At 49.5% G+C, this 18,561-nt stretch overlaps 1 protein-coding gene across 1 annotated transcript in view; it reads left to right on the forward strand.

Moving 5' to 3' along the window:
* Positions 1-2,812: 2,812 nt before the first annotated feature.
* The window catches only part of PLEKHA2 (pleckstrin homology domain containing A2), a 54,588-nt gene continuing 38,839 nt past the window's right edge, over positions 2,813-18,561 (forward strand). The window contains exons 1-2 of the mRNA XM_087814184.1: positions 2,813-2,896; positions 14,046-14,209. Coding sequence (XP_087670310.1) covers positions 14,069-14,209 — 141 coding nt within the window. The 5' untranslated portion in view covers positions 2,813-2,896; positions 14,046-14,068. The remainder of the gene's footprint in view (positions 2,897-14,045; positions 14,210-18,561) is intronic.

An 18,561-nucleotide genomic window follows, 5' to 3' on the forward strand; every position in this document is an offset into this window, starting at 1 on the left:
CATAAAATCATAAAATCAGGCAATGGAAATGCCTTCAAAATGTATCAGTCATGAGACAGAAAAGAATGACAGCAGGGTGCAGAATCAATTAACACCTGCTCTGTGGTGCCCACTATAGGAGGAGGTGGGGCAGGGGGTCCTCTGAGGAAACACCAGGAAATCCAGGGGGAAGGGAATGGAATCAGGGCAGCAATTGCAGTCTAACTTGGGCCAGGTCCTGGCCAGGATCAAATGCAGCAGAAAATGGGGCTCCCTGTGAAGTATGAGCATTGCTCAAAGTGCGCTGATGACCCTCCCCCCAGCCTAACAGATTCTTGCCCCCCACCACTGGAGTCAAATTGCACCTCTCTTTTATTTATTTTTTTAAAAATATATCTTTTATTGATTTCAGAGAGAGGAAGGGGAGGGAGAGAGATAGAAACATCAGTGATGAGAGAGTCATTGATTGGCTGCCTCCTGCACACCCCCGACTGGGGGTCAAGCCCACAACCTGGGCATGTGCCCTGACAGAGAATTGAACCCCGATCGCCTGGATCCTAGGTCGATGCTCAACCTCTGAGCCACGCCAGGCCCAGCTGCACCTCTCTTTTAATGCCCATTTCGAAGCCCACCTCCACCCCACACAGAGACATCTTTCTCCTCTAAAGGCTGACAGTACTTACTCTCTGTGCCAGTTATTCCCAGGGCGCTTCCAGGAGGGGCGCTTTGCTGGCTGGGTGGGGCTTTGGGAAGAAGAAATGGGGCTAAAGAGGGAGCCCCATTGCAGGCTCATCCCCCAGCCCCTTCCAGGATGCTCTTCTCATGACACTTGTACCCTCTCAATGGGACCCAAGGCCTTGGGCTCCTCTCCGCCTCCCAGGCATCCAACACAGTAGAGCTCAGGAAATATCTGTGGCTCTGTGATTGAGTGACTCAGGCAGGCCCAACGGGGGAGTCGAGTTTTATGGATTTTCAATATGAGCCCTACCATGAAACCTGAGGTTTTACTTCATTGCTCACACTGGGTACCATGGGTTCCAGTCAGATTTTCTTGGGGTTGGGTGGAATTTTGTTGCTTTTCACTCTGAAAACCAGAATCGAATTTTTAAATTCAAAAACACATAGCATCTACTTCATTTTTGGACAGTAATCTCAACACTACAATTGTTAACTCATTTACTCTCCATAACGACCCAGACGCAGAGACGGAGGCCCCCGAAGGTTAAGTCATTTGCCCAGGTGCCAAGGCCAAGACGCGGCAGAGCTGGGACTCCAACCCGGGCGCTCTGGCTCCCGGGGACGCGCTGTGCCGCCCGGGATGTCTAAGGGCGGCGGGAATCCTCCTGAGCAGGAGAAAAAAACACTGACGTTGAGTATTTACTTCAAAGGAAATGGTGTTTCCCCCCCCTTTCTTCCTTGTGTCCCCCTTTCTTTCCTCCTTCAGAGCAAAATGTTCTAAAGCGAGCAGCGGAACCGCCTTTTCTCGCCCGGGCCCGGGGCTCCGTTTCGCTTTGGCGATCGGCCTGCGGGGGAAGCGCGCGCAGTTTTACCACCGGCGCTTTCGGGGTGCGCGTGCCGCGCGCTGTCCTGCCGCCCCCAGGCGCCTCTGGTCGGGGCCCCTACCCCGGGCTGTGTGGCCCCAGGTCCTGGAAACTTTTAAACCGTGTGTCTTTCCCCCGCAGTACTGGGACGCGGACCAGCCTTTTGGTCCCTCCTGCAGATGCAGCCCTTGTCCGGGGCCTCGGGGGTCTCCTCTGCCCCGCCGGCCTCCAAGCCTGGCAGGACGCGCGCCTTATTAACTGCCCTGGCGCGGGGTCCGAGCGGCCGCGCCTCACGGCCCTCCCCCCTCCAGGAGGAGTCCACTACCTTTGTTTCGGATATTGATCGCCTGACTTCATGAATGTTCAGACGTCCCTCTCCTCCCGTGGGAAGCCGGCGTCAGAACCGGACAGACCTGCCACCGATGAACTGTGGGACCCAGGGCGCATTACTTCACGTCCGCGAGTCTCGGTTTCCTCATCGGGAACGGGACGGCTACCCACAGGCGGCCGCGCGTGCCAACGAGATGGCGCGGGCTGCCCGGGCTCACGGCGGCTCTCCCCGGCCCCCTCGGCAACCTTAAGGCGCGCTCGTCGGTTTCCCATTTTTTAAACAGGGCACCCTCCCGCTCTGAGCGCCAGAAGGGCGTCTTTGCGCCACACGGAAAATGTCCCTCGACCGCCCGTTACAACGCCCGGCCCCACTGGGCTCTTCGGGCAATTTCAGGGCAACCCGGGCGAATGTGCGCTGCTGCGTTCGACCCCCAACCTACACCTAACCCGCGGCCCCAGGAAGGCAAGGGCTCAGGCTGCGAGGGACGCCCGGATGAAGTCGCTGGGTGGGGCCCTGGGAAGAAGAAAAGGAGATAAGGGGGAGCCCGCGCTCCGGCCCGCCTCCCTCCTTCGAGGATGCCCTCAGTCCCGGCCCCCGGTCCCGCTCCGGACACCTGCTGCCTGGGGCCGAGCTTCCGAGGCCCGGGACCCACCTGCGCGGCGGCAGACGCGGGCTAAGTGGTCTGGGCCGCCTCCCGGGCGCCCGCCCCGCCTCCTCCACGCAGCCCGCCGCGCCCGGCCGCACCCCCACCCACCCCGCGGCGCCCCGGCACCCCTCTCCTCCCCCAGCGGGCTCGGCGGAGCATTGTACTCACATCCGGGGCTGGGTTTTGCTTTAATGCGAAACGTAATTAACCCGGAAAAAAGAGCCGAGAGACAAGAGAGAAGGAGGGGGCGGGGTGGCGGGGAGAAGAGCGAGAGGCACGGAGAGTTTGGCCGCGAGATAAAGAAATCCCCCGAGAGCGCCGGCCCGCGGGCCGGAGGGGCGCGGCCCACCCCGATGTAACCCACGCGCCCTGCCCGAGCCCCGGCCCCTGCACGGCGGGGTAAGTTGGGCGCCCTCGCGGGCCCGGGAGCGGAGAGGCGCCGAGGGGCGCGCGGGGGCAGGCGCGCGCTGGGGAGCCGGGCGCGCGCCTGCCCCGGCGGCCCGCAGCCAAGGGGGAGGTCGCCGCCGCCCCTGGCTGCCCGTTGTAGCCCCGGGAAAGCCCGGAGGGCAGCCTCTCCTCCAATCGCAAGGAGCGTCCGGGGTGGCCAAGGTCGCCGCCGCCTGGGGTCGGGCTGCGGGGGTGGGGCCGCGAGGAGGGTGGGGGCGGGTTGCTGCTGAGCTGTATTTTCTCACGTTGGCAGCGGCGAAACTTCGTTGCGGGTTTTGGCGCTGGGGCAGAGGCCCGGCAACAGCTGCCCGAGCTGCGGGTAGGGCAGGAGAGCAGAGACCGTCCAGGCAAGTCCCTGGGGCACGGATTGGGCCGCGGAGACTCATCTCTCTCTTCCCTTATTACCTTATTGCGGGACAGGCCTAGTGTGCTTCCGTGGGGAGATCCCTTCCTTTCCTCTGGTCCAGCCCGGGCCCTCGGGCTCTTGGAACTCCTGGCTATGGGGGCGACTTGAAGGAAAACTGTCCCAAAAATGCAGATTCGGTGCCAGGTTGGGAAAGCACCTCGAGGGGAGCTCCCTCCCTCCCTCCCTCCCTCTCTCTCTTTCTCACCAACTTCTTCCTCACCTTACTCGCTTCCCTTTTCTGCTGCAGCTCTCCAGTTCTGAGGACTGTTATTTCATCAAATTAAAAAAAAGAAAAAGAGAAAGAGGAGAGGGAAAAAAGAGGCCTTGTAGGAAGGAAAAGTGTCCAGGCATGTCCTCCACTTCTGTCTTACACATCTCCTCCCCCAGGCCAGCCCTGCTCCCCCACCCTTTCGGCTTCAAGTTCCCTTCCTTGATGACTGTGGGTTCAAGCTGTGTCTCCCCCTTCTAATTCCTCCCGTCCCTCCTCCTTTCTTTCTTTAGGACTCCAAATGGGGCTTTTCAGAGGAGAGTAAACAGAGAAGAGGGAGGGGGAAAGCATTCTCCAGGATGCCAGCTGTGACTCTTGGAGGCACCTCGGCAGCCTGAGTGGTGGTTGCACTTGGGCTGAAGTTCCAAAATTGTACTCATGTTGTTCTTAATATATCTGACTAAGTCAGCCCCCTTTTTCCTCCTTTCTGAAGCTTCATTATTTTTCTTTGGTGGCAAAGCCTTCAGAAACAGTAAAGCCAAAGATGTTGAAAGAATAAAAATGTTTGTTTTATTTTAATTGCATTCAATTGACATATATTGGGTTTTAAGGATATGAAAGGCAATAATGGACAAAATGCAGCCTCTGTCTTTAGGGAGCTTCCAGCCTAGGAAGCTAAACAGCTTCCTAGAACACAAGGCTGTGGGCTCAAATAGAGATCCGGCATGCTTTGAGAAACCAGAGGAAGCTTTTAAAAAGCATTATCATCGTCTTAGATATTAGCCTCCTTCACTTGCAGGCAGGTGACTTATGTCATAGTGAAAGTCTAGCTTGTAGTCTAGACTTTGTGGCCAGCACAGTGTATGACGTCTACTGGGTGCTGAGTAAATGTTTGTTGAATGAATGAATGAATGGCTAGCTGGATGGATGACTGCAAGCATATGAATTGTTTGCATCTGTCCAAATGGAAGGGAAAAGAGCAGTGTGGCAGTGCTTCCAGCCTGTAGAAATTTAGTCCATCAGGCTGGTTCGTGAGGGTTTACTCTGGATGTTGTCTTTACACCTAAGGAGGCTTCTACCCTATTTGTAAGCCCTACATTTTTTTTTTTTTTTTTTTTAATATATCTATTGATTTCAGAGAGAGGAAGGGAGAGGGAGCAAGAGAGATAGAAACATCAATGATGAGAGAGTCATCATCGATTGGCTGCCTCCTGCGCGCTTCTGACTGGGGATCGAGCCCTTGACCTGGGCATGTGCCCTGATTGGGAGTCGAACCTTGATTTCCTGGATTCTAGGTTGATGCTCAACCACCGAGCCATGCCTGGCCGGGCTGTAAGCCCCGCATTTTATGAAGTATGGCACACCTCGTGGAGTTCTAGCTGGCTGATGATGGGAGTCTTGCTCACTTCAGAGATGGGTAATCTCCTAGGTATTGACTTGGAAACCACCTGCTCTTTGGTGGAGAGTTTGCAAAACCTTTTCCTTTGTTGGTGTTTTCTTCTCTCTTCTGTATAAGGAAGTAGGGCCTGCAAATCCCATCATGTCATCATAGTAAGCTGAACCATATTTAGCTCAGTATTTTACCAAGGTTAAAATAAATCCTGAAGACATGCAGGTTTTGGTTGATGCCTACCTATGGAGAGATTCTGCAAAAGTGGGAAGGGAGATGCATCAGCCCTAATAGCCAGACCCTCTCGAGCAGCCCCCTATAGGCTTGCAGGGTGTTGCTGAAGTGCTGGAACACTAGGAAGACCCAAGCAGCAGGACCATGGTCCTCACTGTGCACATTCACCTAGCACTTCATTAATTTCCTGTCTTCTTCATGGGGCAGGTGGACAGGTGGGTGATGCCCCTGTTAAAAGGCTGGAGTGCCTCAGATTAGGTCTTGCTGTGTGCCTCAGTGCAGTAAATATCCTCTGATTCACTGAAACTACTGGGGTGCTGTTTATTCTGGCTGATACAGCCCTAGAGCTCGGAAGAGAGGATCTGAGTGCTAGAACATTGGGCTGCGCTGTCTCTTCCCACCATGAGCAGTTTGGGCTGCCTTACTTTCAGTTTTCCATCTGCCTTGTGAGCTGGATGGGACTCCGGCAATCTAATCTGTTAGGCTTTGGAGGGGAAGGAAGCAGAGCAAATATTATGGTTTGACAGCCTCTGGGAAGAGAAGAATCCTAACCCTGCCCAATATGAGCCTATCATTAAGCCTGGGAATTGGACAGGGTGGGGAGATAGGGCAACTGAGAGGTGGGAGGGATGGGGTCCCTTCCTTCCTGTTCTGAGGGGACCTATGCTCGGTGCAGTGCGACTTGTAATTGACCTTTATTCCAAATCTTGTGCTACCCTGTTCTTCCCTTCTCTGGCCCCTGCTGTTAAGCACAGCCAGTCTTTTGGGCTTTATAACTCACCTTCTTTCTGAAAGCCCATTTTCTGCCCTGACCCCTGATGATTGAAGTGCCTCTCAGAGGATTAAAGACTGGATTGGGCTCTCCCACTGTGGAGGTCCCAGCCCCGCTGGTGCAGGAGCTTCTGACACTGCCCAGGGTGGGCGTGGGCAAAAGGCTTTCAGCTTTGGGCCTGTGGTGTGCTTTTCTGCCCATAGAGGTTGGCCAGCTGAGATAAAGAGGGTAGGAAGCTAGGTCTGCTGGTCCTTATGCTCCTGGAAAACACTACAGTTAAAGTGCAAAGGCTAGTACTGGCTGTCCCATCAGCTAGGACTCAGATTTGGCCATCTGCTTGCCAAGTGACTCTCTGCTATTGTGATTCTCCCTTGGGCAGAGCAGGAGGCCTCTCCAGAGCCCCTTTCCTGGAACCCGATAGGCTTGTCTGGGTTCTGTTAACTTTCAGGGTAGGCTGGCCAAGATGGAGTCTGGATCTCTTGGATTTTTTTTTTTCCCCTAACCTCTTGGGAGAATTTTAGAGATGTAAAATATGATGGTTCTTGGAGTAGTGGTCAGAGTAAGGGAAATGTATGCCTTTCTCTGGAGGGGTCCCAATGTCATGGCCTTTCTGTTGATAATTGCTTCCTGATATTTGAGGGGTAGCGATGGCCCCGCAGCTGCCTCCCTGCATTGAGCAGCTTTGCATAGTCATGGTAATCATATACTACTTGTTAGGCTCCACACACACAGACGTCTTAACAACATTTGCCTGGTGCTTTCTCTTTGCCAGACACCCTGGTAAGCACTTTTCACACATTATTTATTTCATTTAATCCTCACAGGCAACCTTTGAAGTAGGTACAGTGATTCTCTCCATTTTGCAAGTAAGGAAATAGGCCCAGAAAAGTTCAGCAGGCTGACTCTAAAGCCTAGCCTCTTTTACTTTACTCTACCCATCAATGGGTAACTGAAATGAGCACACCCTTTTTCACGGTCACCTTCTTGCAAGAGTTTCATCAAACGCACTCATGCTTTTCACCGTCACCTGCACGTCTTCCTTGTCACACCCAGCCCCTCCTCGCTCCCTAAACGCAGGGCTGTGAGCACATGCCTTTAGACAGACACACACTTTTCTCTGGCACTTTCCAAAACGCTAGTAGAGAGGAGAAATAATGATGTTTTTTCAATTTCCTACTGCCCACATTGTAGTGGCTGACACTGTCAGGTTTAAATGAAGATTGTAATTCTGGGACTCCTGTGTGGCTATTGCTAGGAAGCTCCACCGTGAAACCAGATTCATTGAGACTTCTAAGTGGGGGACTTGGATGATTCTGCTGTGAAACCAGATTCATTGAGACTTCTAAGTGGGGGGACTTGGATGATTCTGCAGGTTGGAGACCTCAGTTTTTATAGGCTATTTAGAAAACCAATGTGGGTAGCTCCCCTGGTTATCTCTTGGTGGAGGTACTCTCAGGAGCCTTGAGCCGTGGCAGGCCTTTGCTTCCTGCTGGCTCCAACAACCACATTTTCTTTAAGCATAGAGGAGGCTGCTGTTAAGAGAGGTCATGAGTGTTTAAAATATTTTGTTGTTTTTAGCATTTTTATTGCAGTGGTATCAGTGTTCAGTTACTTCTCCCACTTCCCCCGACATTTTTTCCCTTAAAAGTTCCTTGAGTGTCTCTTGCCCTCTGTTCAAAGTTCTTGGGTCAAGTGGGGATTGGGCTGTCTGTGTCGAGGAGGCTCCTTCTCTTAACTTCCCCGTTCCTGTAGATGTTTGCATTCCTCTCCCTGAACTTCCGTTGGGAACATGTTCCCAGTACATTCCCTTCTCTCTCACATTACTCTCCCGCCTTAGACTATTTGGAATTTGCTTTGGTGACATTTTCAAAATGCAGCAATATTATAACAGTAGGAAATAGATGCTCCCACACTTCTTAAGTTATCATCTTTGGCCCGTGCTCAGGGATGTGTTCTGAAATAGCTAAGCCTGTGTTTTGTTGTTGCTCCTGTGGTTTTCATGGGGCCCTTGGCATTGTTGAGGTTCCACAATACACACCTATGTGTGCTGCAGTTTAACATAGGTGAGCGCTCTGTTCATGTGGCCTGGCATATTCTAGCAATGGTTAGTGCCTGCTCTTACCCTCCACACCCCAGTTCCTGTCTGCTGCATTACAGCTCTCGCTGAGACCTCTGATGTCATTTTCTGATAAACTTTCTCCTGTAGAAATTTAGCAATTTCCTGTTGGTGTCCCTGTTGCTCACCGCCAATGCTGGATGCTGCCGTCTGCACCTCCCACTGTATTTCTCCCACCATCAGAGGGTAATAAGACTGCATATGCCCCACTACGTGTCAAAAAAAGCCTTCCTGACTGTTTTCTGGGCTAAAATCGCTGAAATTCCCTGTCTTGCCAACACAGAGTAACAGGAAAGAAAAATCGCCAAATTTAAAGAACAAATCAACTAAAAATTAGTCATTTATTTAAAAAATGTCAACCCTATCTCCCAAGTTTCAAGAAAGAAAATTCCACTGGGGGTCCTTGTTAGCTTCCCCTTCCCCTTCCTCTTCCCGGAGTGCTGGACTTGGTGTGGCTCAGGTGCTGTAGCAAGAGAGGAATAGAGGCATCAACTTGGGTGTGAGTATTGTTGGCTCCAACGACAGGGTCTCCTTTAGGAAGATCAGAGAGGAAGGAGCCAAACCTGCAGGGGAAAGAATGAGCCTCTGTCTCTAAGAGGATGTTGAAATAGGAAGCAAGACACCCAGCTAGAATGGAGGGTGCCAAAGCTCTCTGCATGGGTACCTCGCTCTTGGGCAATTGCGGTGGGTGGGATACTGCTTTATTGGATTTAAGATTTTGATACACCAAAAAAGTCCCAAGAGAGCTATAACGTAGGTAAGGTTTTACTTGTTTGTAGACTCTGGAGAACTGATAAATTTGTTCTCAGCTTCAGAACTTCTATGCTGGTGATGAGGGTTTGTGTGGAGTTAAATAGCTTTCCCTCCTACTAAATAAAGTAACACGCGTTCCCTGTAGAAACTTTGGGAAATATGGAAAATATAGAGAAGTAAATAAAATTCACCCATAACCCATAGGTGCTAACTTAATATTTTGGTGCCTGTATGTCAGTCTTTTTCTATCCAAATATAGAAATACAAAAGAAATATTTAGAGTGTTGAGATCATATTATAAATCATATTATATCTTAAAAAATCTTATCAGGATATGGTTTCTCCCTGATTCATTAAAAAAAGGCTTAAAAACATTTTTTAAAGGATCATGTAACATTTCCTTATGCAAATGTCCCATAATTTATAGAATTATACCCCAATCATTGGGACATTCAGAGCATTTCCAACTTTTGGTTTTTACAAATTCTATTGCAGTAGCTATCTTTTAATTTTAATCTTTATTTGCATCTTTGCTCATTTACTTGGATGGGATCCTAGAAGTAGAATTACTGGGTCAAAGGGTCTGAGCATTTTTGGCTCTCTTGTTATATATCTCCAAACTGCTTCCCAGAAAGTTTCCTACTCCTGTCCTGGATGTATAAGAATCTTAGGGGAATTTTTCAAGGAGATAACATTTGTTTCAAGCCTTCTCTTTACTTTTTCACCCCTTTATTGTCTTTTTCTTCTATCGGGGTATTTTCCATTTCTTAGGGCCTTGGTCCCAGATATCTTTTGCATATTATGAGCCTGATAAAGATGCCAGTTGCCTCAGTTCCTAGTGGATAATTTTATTCTTGGCTGGAATCTCCTCCAGTGATGGAACCATAGGCATTGAAATGGGCAAAACTGTGGTGATATTTTGGACAGAGACATCTCCCACTGCTCCTGATCTCACTGTCAGGTAGGCAGCCGTTGTCTCTTTTACTTCATGAGCTTTGTCTAGTCAACTGGCAAATGTTGGCCAGAATCTTGGTTTAATTGACATTTAACCCATTTTCTGCTGCTGATCAATGGGTAACTTCATGCAAGTTAATTTTTTTTCCTTAAAAGTTTTCTTTTTACTATAAATTAAATATTTAACATTTTCAGTTGCAGTACATATTTAGGAATTTATATATGGAGGAAATCTGGATCATATAAAACTTTCCTCTTTTCTATTTTACTTTGCTTTAAAATACATTCTTTAGTTACCTGGACTATGTGAGGCCATGGTTTGGTTTGGTTTAGGGTACGTGTATATGTGTGAGAGAGACAGAGACAGAGAGAGATTGACTGATAGTGACTGAGTGCACACATCCCTTTGATTTGAACTTCACAAAGTCCAGGAAAGAAGATGAAGCAGGAAATAGGTCTCAAGAATTGTAAAAAAAAATCACAAACTATGACATAGTCATATTATTACTTGGAATTTATGTTGTTTATGTAAAAGAAGAAACAAAGCATGAAAATATGAATTTCAGCATTATTTAAAATAGTTAAAAATTGGATGTAATCTAACTGTCTAATCATGGAGAAATGGTTAAGTCAATTATAGCAAAGACAGCCCAGTCATGTTATGCGGCCATTAAAAACAATGATTACAAAGGCTATCTAGCAACATGGAATATGTTTATGATATAATTTGAATTTTTAAAAAGGCTGATTATGCAGACAGTAGGATGAAAAAGCAGGCAGAAGTGAAAGTGGCTGGCTAAAGTGATCTTTCTAAAATGCCGACATTGTTGTATTGTGATTTTTGCATTGAACATGGAAAACCCTGGGGAGGTTTGACATGCTGTGGAAAGATGGGAAGGGTGCTAAGGGGTGGGCCAAGCCCCCTTCCGGGACAAATGTCTGTTCTCTTTGTCTTCCATGTATTGTGAAGGTTATGGAGCTACTTGCTGGGTGGCTTCATTGTGGTGTTAGAGCTAAGGTGAGAGGCTAGGCTGAGAGAGGGGTATCTGGTGCTTTAAGCCACCAAGAACACTTTGCATATTGTCTTGGGAGATGAGGAGAAAGTCATTGTCAGCCTGTGGGGCCCAGGACATGCAGGGGTGGGGGCAACTTCCTGGGTCAAACAGCCCAATGTCACCCTCCACCCAATATTTTTACACTGGGGACTTTAAGTTAAAATGAAATTTAAGATAACAGGTGATTTTAGAGAGTCAGAAAATAGGCTAAAACTATATAACTGGAGGATTGTTGTGAGTTAGAAAGGACATTTCGAAGCTTTGTCTTGGTCTTGGTAGGGGAATTTTAGGGTGACAGTATGTGTGTGTGAATCAAGGTGGGTTCCCCCCGTTAGTACCAGTTTCTACTGCTTCCCTTTCTCCCCTCACTGCCCTGTTGTTTGGGCTGAGGCTGGGGTGGCATAGTTATTGTATTCGAGGGTCCCCTCTGGGAAAAGAGGAGGAACCAGCAGGGACTTGGAAGATGATGGTGAGGGGTCTAAAGCAGAGAGAGATTTGGGGGCTGGGGGCAGCAGGCTCTCCATACCAACTGTTAGCAGCTGTTGTGACAAGGGCCGTACCAATGGGATCTGAATGAGCTGTCAGATGGTTGGGGCTTAGGACCTCAGGTTTGTGTTTTGTGCCTTCTTTGAGTATGTCACTTCTGTGTGGGTTGACTAGTTATAACCACATGTCCCTGTGATGCTGGTTCTCCTGCAGCTGATCTGTCCCCCACCTCCCACATTCTTGATGTGCTCTGTGACTCAGCGGCTTCTCAGGACATCTGAGCAGCTTTTTTTTTCTTTTTTTTTTTTCTGGGACTAGAACCACAGTCAGGAGATGTTGTAACCAGAACTCTTCCTTTTATTATCTTTCCTTTTGGTACATGAAGGTTTTCCCCCTCCCAGGGATCCATGCAAATGGGAAGCACTCTCCACCAAAGTGCGTTGTTGGAGGCTTGTAGAAAGAGTGCCTCCTCTAGCCTCTGACTTGAGAAAGAGACAGGCACTGATTCATCCTGTTGGCTGAAAAGGGAACATTTCAAGGCCAGCATGAAGTCGGGTGCTGTGCTTACCAACAGGGCCCAGAGACAGTCCCCTTTGTTATCCCACTGCATTTTATATGCTTTCTCTTAGAAATGTCCCAGGAATGGCAAGTCCTGAAACCCCCGGAAATGCTGCTTCTGGTTGCATCAAGGGAATTTGCCTAGTTTTCTTGGGGGATGGGTACGCTCCGTCATCCTGACCAGACAGCTATGCACTCTCCCTGGGAGGCTGGCCCAGCCTTTCTGCAGGGGACTCCTGTTTTCCCCTATCCCCCCCAGGGGAAGCTGCATCCTTTCTCAGGGATATGCTCCCTCCCCAACCAATGCCAGGCCTCACACCTTCCCATCTTTGACCCAGTGTCTGCAAGAAGACTTCAGGTTCCTCCCATGCCATTTGTTCCTAACTCCTGGCTTGTCGCCATCTCTTTCCCTTTCGTGTTCTCAGATTTGCTCCATTGTGGAGCTGGAGCTGGGAGGCAGGGTTTGCCTGGGGAGGCTCAGAGAAGCAGGGCCTCTGGCTGCAGGTACTTGTGACAAGCGTGACGTTCCTTTGCTCAGGGCTGTTTCTCCCCACAACCCACACCCTGCCCTTATACCCCACTTCCGCCACACTTCTTCCATCTCCTCTGCCATCTTTTTAATTCTCCTCTTTCCACTTTGTATCCTTTCCTCCTCTCATCTTTTATCTCTCCTCTTATATCCTTTGCCCTGTTTCCCTGCCTGCTTTATCCCTTTGTCCCCAGTCGCTACCCAGCGAGGAGCTGTGGGATCCCCTGACCCATCTCCCTTCTCACTGAGTCATCTGTCCCCATTGGGACTCTGGCTTGACCTTACCTGGACTCAAGGGAGTCACTGTTCATTTCTGTGTGTGGGGAGCGTTTTTTAACTTGGGGCAGACTTTCAACACTGTCAGGCCCCTTGTGGGGTTGGGAGAGAACAGATCACACCAACAGTCGCCACCCTTACAATTCCCTGCTCTCCTGGGGATGTGCCTCCCTGCTGGTGGGACCTGCCCTCTGGGCCTGGAAGGCTGCAGGTGTGATGTCTCAGTAGCTTCTTGTTGACCGTGGCGTGGTGCAGGGAAGCGCCTTAGGTCGGCTGTCTCGCAACTTAGCTTAGTTGTAGACTGAGAACCATGGCGGGCTTGGGTGTTAGTGGACTTTGCTTGTTGGAGCCAAGCAGGGCCAGCGGTGGGTGGTGCCTGTCTGTGAAAGTCTAAATGTTTTCTGATCCTTGTGGGATCTTGGGCATCAGGTTGGGTGTAACTGCTTGTGGGAAGTTGCTTACATTCCTTCGGGAGGAGAACAGAGCTCCTGGCCTTTCTGTTGGCTCTTCAGAGACGAAGGAAATCACAAGGAGAGGGGAGGCTAGCTTGAGGATGTGGCACATCTCTCGACAACGAGACCCTCTTCTAGAGTCAGTGAAAGTGTTCAGGGCTTGGGGCTTTCTTCTGATTCCCTCATTCTTTCAATTACAAGTGGCCTCTGGGTCATAGCAAAGTGAAGTTAGTGAAGCATGTGGTCCTGCCCTCAGATTAATTCTTTGGAACCTTCATGGATCTGCAGGGGCTGCTGTTTATGAATGAATTCTGGCAAAGTTTTGTCCACGTATTTGAAACTGGAGCTTAAATCCTTTCTGAGATAGTTTCTCCATGTATAAAACTGGGTTATGACCTACTTTCCAAGGCTTTTGTGAAGAGTAATAATAATACCTAGTGTTTATGAAGTGCTTAATATGCGCCAAGCACTTAATTTTCACCAAAATCTTATGAGGTGCACATACTGTGATTATCCCCATTTTATAGATGCAGAAACTGTGGTGCACAAAGATTACACAGTAAGTGGCCAGAACTGGAATTGGAACCCCGGCCTTTGACTCAAAAGTCTAGGCTTATATCCTCTCTGTATGTAAAGTTGCCTAACGCTCAGCTCACCACATAAAAGAGCCTCAGGAAAGTTAGGTGATACATGTCAGTGGGTTTTGATGACTGCTTAAGGAACAGAGTTGATAAAAGGTTTCCAGGGTCTGGTTGGGGAGAACATTTGGTGCCCTGGGGAAGGAAGCTGATGCGAGAGATTGCCAGCTTCTCACAGAGGTGAGTCAAGCCAGAGTGAGGTTCCTACAGGTCTTGAGGCAGGGCCCACTTCACCCTCCTTCTCACCAGTGCCTCCCTCCCTCCTGCCATGCAGGGTGATGTGAGCAGAGCCCAGGAATGCCTTATGTGGATCGGCAGAACCGAATCTGTGGGTTTCTGGACATCGAGGAGAATGAAAACAGTGGCAAGTTTCTACGGAGGTACTTCATTCTGGACACCCAGGCCAACTACCTTCTCTGGTACATGGACAACCCCCAGGTGAGAGGCTACGGCGGAAGGTGGAGGGTGGCTGGCTGCCCATCACTGCCTGGGAGGAATGCACATGGGATTAGCCTCAAGGGCTTCATCTCCCTCATGGGCAGCACTGACCTGTTGGTCAGTAAGGAGGGGGGGAAACACCAGCGCTCGCGCGCACGCGCACACACACACGTAATCACCCACGTGCACAGGAAATCATCCCTGATTTTAGCCTGAGAAAAAACTCATCTCTCCTGACCCAGGGGATCTGGTGTCTTTTCTCACACTCAGGAATTTAATACTTGCAAAAGTCAGACAGAGGCTGGCCAGCTGGATCCAAGCTCCGAAGCATGGCTTGCTTTCTCTCACCTCTCTCAGTTAGGGCTGTGGCCTTGTGGCCACTCCTGCTCTTCCAGTCTAGGGCCCCTCCCTGGCAGAGAATGTGACCTGATTCCCTGAGCTGGACAAAAGTTGGACTTCCCTGGTCTCCTGCATCGAGTCAGGAGTTCCAGTACTGGGTTGGAGGTGACCCTGGAAGTCACCTAGTTTTGCCTCCTTGCAGTACAGATGAAAAAAGCATAGTCACAGACACTGGAATCAACACGGGCCCCTTAAGTTTTTTTGCTGTGCCTGGGAGTTCCTGGAGTCACCCATGGTCTAGGAAGAAGTTGCTCTGCCCCTGATGTGGGATCTCCAGTCTTTTTCTAGGTGCCATGGGTGCTGTTGGCTCTTTCCTTACCCCTGGCCTAGAGCAGTTTGGTGGAATGAGGCCCCAAAGACTGGCGTGGCCCCTGAATGGCAAGATCATGGGTCATGGCCATGTTGGGGTAGGGAGGGGTGTGGGCCTGAGATTTGACTTTGGTTCAGAGACTTGGGAAGAAGAAAGTGTGAGTGTTGGGGGATGCATTTCGGCTTTAAGATGTGAAGTAGAAGAAGTCCTGTGAGTCTCTAGGTCATTATCTGGGGACTAACCCTCTACAGACCTTTGGCATTTGTCCTTTGGATTTGATGGCTGAGAGAAAACACTATAGATACAGAAAATGTACTCAGATATCAGCTGCCTCGTAATGCCTTCTCCAGGAAAGACTTAACCCTAAATTGAACTGCACCCCTTGTTTTACCCCCCCGTTCCTGATAAACTTTCTGTTGACTACTCTTACTTAGAGTGTTGAGCATGTAGAATAAAACTTACATACAGACACTTATATCCTTGACCTAGCCTGGAATGCTTTCCTCTTATGATGGTTTGTTTTTGGGTTTGCCTTCGGGCCCTGCTGTATCATTTTCCCTGCCTTTGCTCTGTAGAGGTGCCCCCAGCTGAGTCAACAGATCTACTGTGAAAGGAAGTAGCATTTTAGGTGCCACTTCCCCACTGTTGGAGGAACTTGAAATCAGGTCTTGTGGCCAGTAAGCTTGGCTTCTGGCATGCCAGGGATGAGCCCCAGTGGCTTATGGTCTGAGTCTTATAATTCCTTTTTCCTTTTTCTTCCTTTGTATCCCGCTTACCCCGCCATGTTAGCTCAGGTAACTCGAGTGTATTTTTGTCTTGATTTAGCTACTTAGTCCTATGCTTCCTACTAGGACTGTTCTTAACCCAAATTCACTTGCTTGGGGAATCCTGCTTAGCTGTTGCCAGCTGCCTCCCCTGAGAATTGGCCCCTCCTTCATTCTCTGGGCCACAGGCTGAGAGTCTTGCTGTCAGTGACATGTTACCCAGGTCCACAGTGTCACCATTTCCAATCTCGAATGTTGCCAGGTGTCAGGATTTCTCTTATTCTTTTTGCCTTCTGCTTTGATTGTCCCTTGGTTCCAGAACCTGCACTAACCTTGGATGCTGGGCCTTGGGCTGCCTTTCTGGGTGTCTAGGGTCAGCCCTGGAACAGCCTCCTGTGCTTCCCTGCCAGCTGAGCTCTCAGGATCCTCTTTGTGCTAGAGCCTTCTTTGAGTGTGAGTTACCAAGTAAAACTTGTGGCCCCTGCTGGAGATTCTTTACATTTTCCCTGGAGGCAGAAATTTCAGCTGGCTTGGCACATGCCTAAAAAAGGAGAGTCTAGCTGTGACACAGCAATATTTCAGAACATTTTACTTCTCTAGTTTTTGGCTTAGCTCTTTATTGTATTAATGGCCGAAAGGCCATTCTGGACTTGAGAGTGGATATTTTTGTAAGTTGTAAAATAGTGTTAGTGAACATTTATTACTATGTGCCAAACACTGTTCTAAAGACTTCCTTGAATTTTCATTTCATTCTGACAACAGTCTAATTGGTGGATATTATTGTCCTCATTCTAAAGGTGAGGTGGGTGAGGCAGAGAGGGGAAGAAATTTGCCCGTGGTTACCTAAAAGGAAGTGGCAGAGCCAGGATTCTAACCCTGGCAGTCTGACTCCAGTTCCGCTGCTGTTATTGCTGATAATGAGACAGTCATCTTACTGTTGCCTGGGAGGAAGGAAAGCTTTCAAAAGTAGTCTCTGATTAAGAAACAGAAGCCGGAGGACTCTCTGGGCTGGGAGCTCCTAGATGGTAGAGGGCTCACTTGGTTTAGCTTAGATCTACATTAGCCAGCATTTGGTAAATGTGTGCTCATTGAATGAATGAATGAATGAATGAACGAATGGACAAACTAAAGAGGGGCAGGTAAAGAGGCAGTCAGAGGGAGGCCTTTATGAAATGCAGAGTGTTTGACATCATTGTCCTGGGGTTTGAGGACATGGCCTAAACCAAATGCAAGCTCTCTAGTGCCGGAAGTCAGGAGAAGACGGATTGGAGGTAACCCCAAGAGCAAACCGGAGGGGTTTGGTCTGCTCCTTGAAGAGAGACATTGGGAACTCCTTTCAGTTACTGAACATCTTACTTGTATAGGGAAAAGGAGACACCTGATATAATATCTTAGTTATTTAAATAGACATTAGTAAGTGGGGGATTTTCCAAATCCAGGTCTCTGTTCTTTGCCTGTTTGAGCCACTTGGTGTTTATGGAGCCTGTTTTTACTACCACTGTTACTACTGTTATTACTAACTGCAGGTTATACTGAGTCTTACTGAGTGGATACATGTATCATCTCATTAAGTCCTCACAAGACTCCTGGGACTCGGGGACTTTTATCACTCTGACAGTGTTTGCAGGGTGCAGAGAAGTCCAGTGCCTTTGCTCAAGGTTGCACAGGGGGTAAGTGTGGAGCTGGAGTTGGAGCCAGGTCTGTCTGACTCGAGTGTCTGCACTCTTCACCCTTGTCTGTTTCCTTCCTCCTTCTGATGTTTGTGCTCAACCTTGGGCAAGGTCTTGTAGATGAGGTGGAAGGTGAGCTCAGTGAGGTCTTTGCCACTGGGAGGCTTCAGGTTCAGTTGGGGAGATGAAAACAATTCACACAAAACTATAGTGCGGAAAATCCAAGTCCATCTTTGTAGCAGGATAGCATATCATTAAGTTGAACTGCCGAAATGCAGTATTTTGGTTGAAGGAGAAAGGGTTGCAGTGTTCCCTGCCGCTGCCCACCGGGGCAAGAGGAGGACCTGGAGGTGGAGTCTTAGGTGGGACATTCTCAGGCCTGGGAGACGAGATCAAGGATCAGATCCTGGCTCTGCCACTAAGTTGTCTTCACCTTCATGGAGCTCACGTTGTAGCTGGGGAGACAGATGATTAAGTAAAAATATGGCAGGGAGAGCTGCAGGGCACCCCTTTATGGAGTGGGTAGCACTAAATCCAAATCTGGAAGTGATTACTACAGTGGTTCACATTTGTAGAGCACTTGATGGGCTTGAAGTGTTTTCACCTACAATATGCCATTTGATTGATAAGCACCCTGGAGGAAGGGGAGGAGGAGGGCGTTTTCAGTCCTGATGGAGCAGAGGCAGCACCAAGGAGGGAAGATGAGCTTGCCTGGTTAGAGGGTATTTGAGGTCTGGTTCCCCAGAAGGCCCTGAGACAGGGATCTGTGGCAAGTTTTTATTAAGGAAATGTTCCCCTGTCAAGTGTGCTGGGAGCAGGGCAGGGAAGGGGAGGAAGCCAGGCAAGGGTGTGAGCTCAGGAGAAGTCTGCAGAGGGTAGGTGGGCCTTAGCCCAAAGCTTCAGGGAGGCTGACAGCACGTGAGGCCTTGAGAGTTGTCCCAAGGGGGCTGGGCTTCCATGTGCCCCGCTGGACAGTCACTGGTTCTGACTCTACAGATGTGGGCAAAGCGGTTCCCGCGGCCTGATGGCAGCCCTGCAAAATAGAGCTACAAGTGCTGGCTGTTGTGAGTGCAGCAAAACACCAGAGATGGGGAGCCAGCAACAGTGTCTGTTCCCCGGACGTCTCGTGGGTGCATGTTAGGGGGCAGCCTCTGTGGTCCTGGTAGAGTCTTGAATGCCTGCCAGAATTCAGTTTTGATGTGATCATTA

The sequence above is a fragment of the Miniopterus natalensis genome, chromosome 2, assembly GCF_054644295.1.
Source record: "Miniopterus natalensis isolate mMinNat1 chromosome 2, mMinNat1.hap1, whole genome shotgun sequence".
NCBI lineage: Eukaryota > Metazoa > Chordata > Mammalia > Chiroptera > Miniopteridae > Miniopterus > Miniopterus natalensis.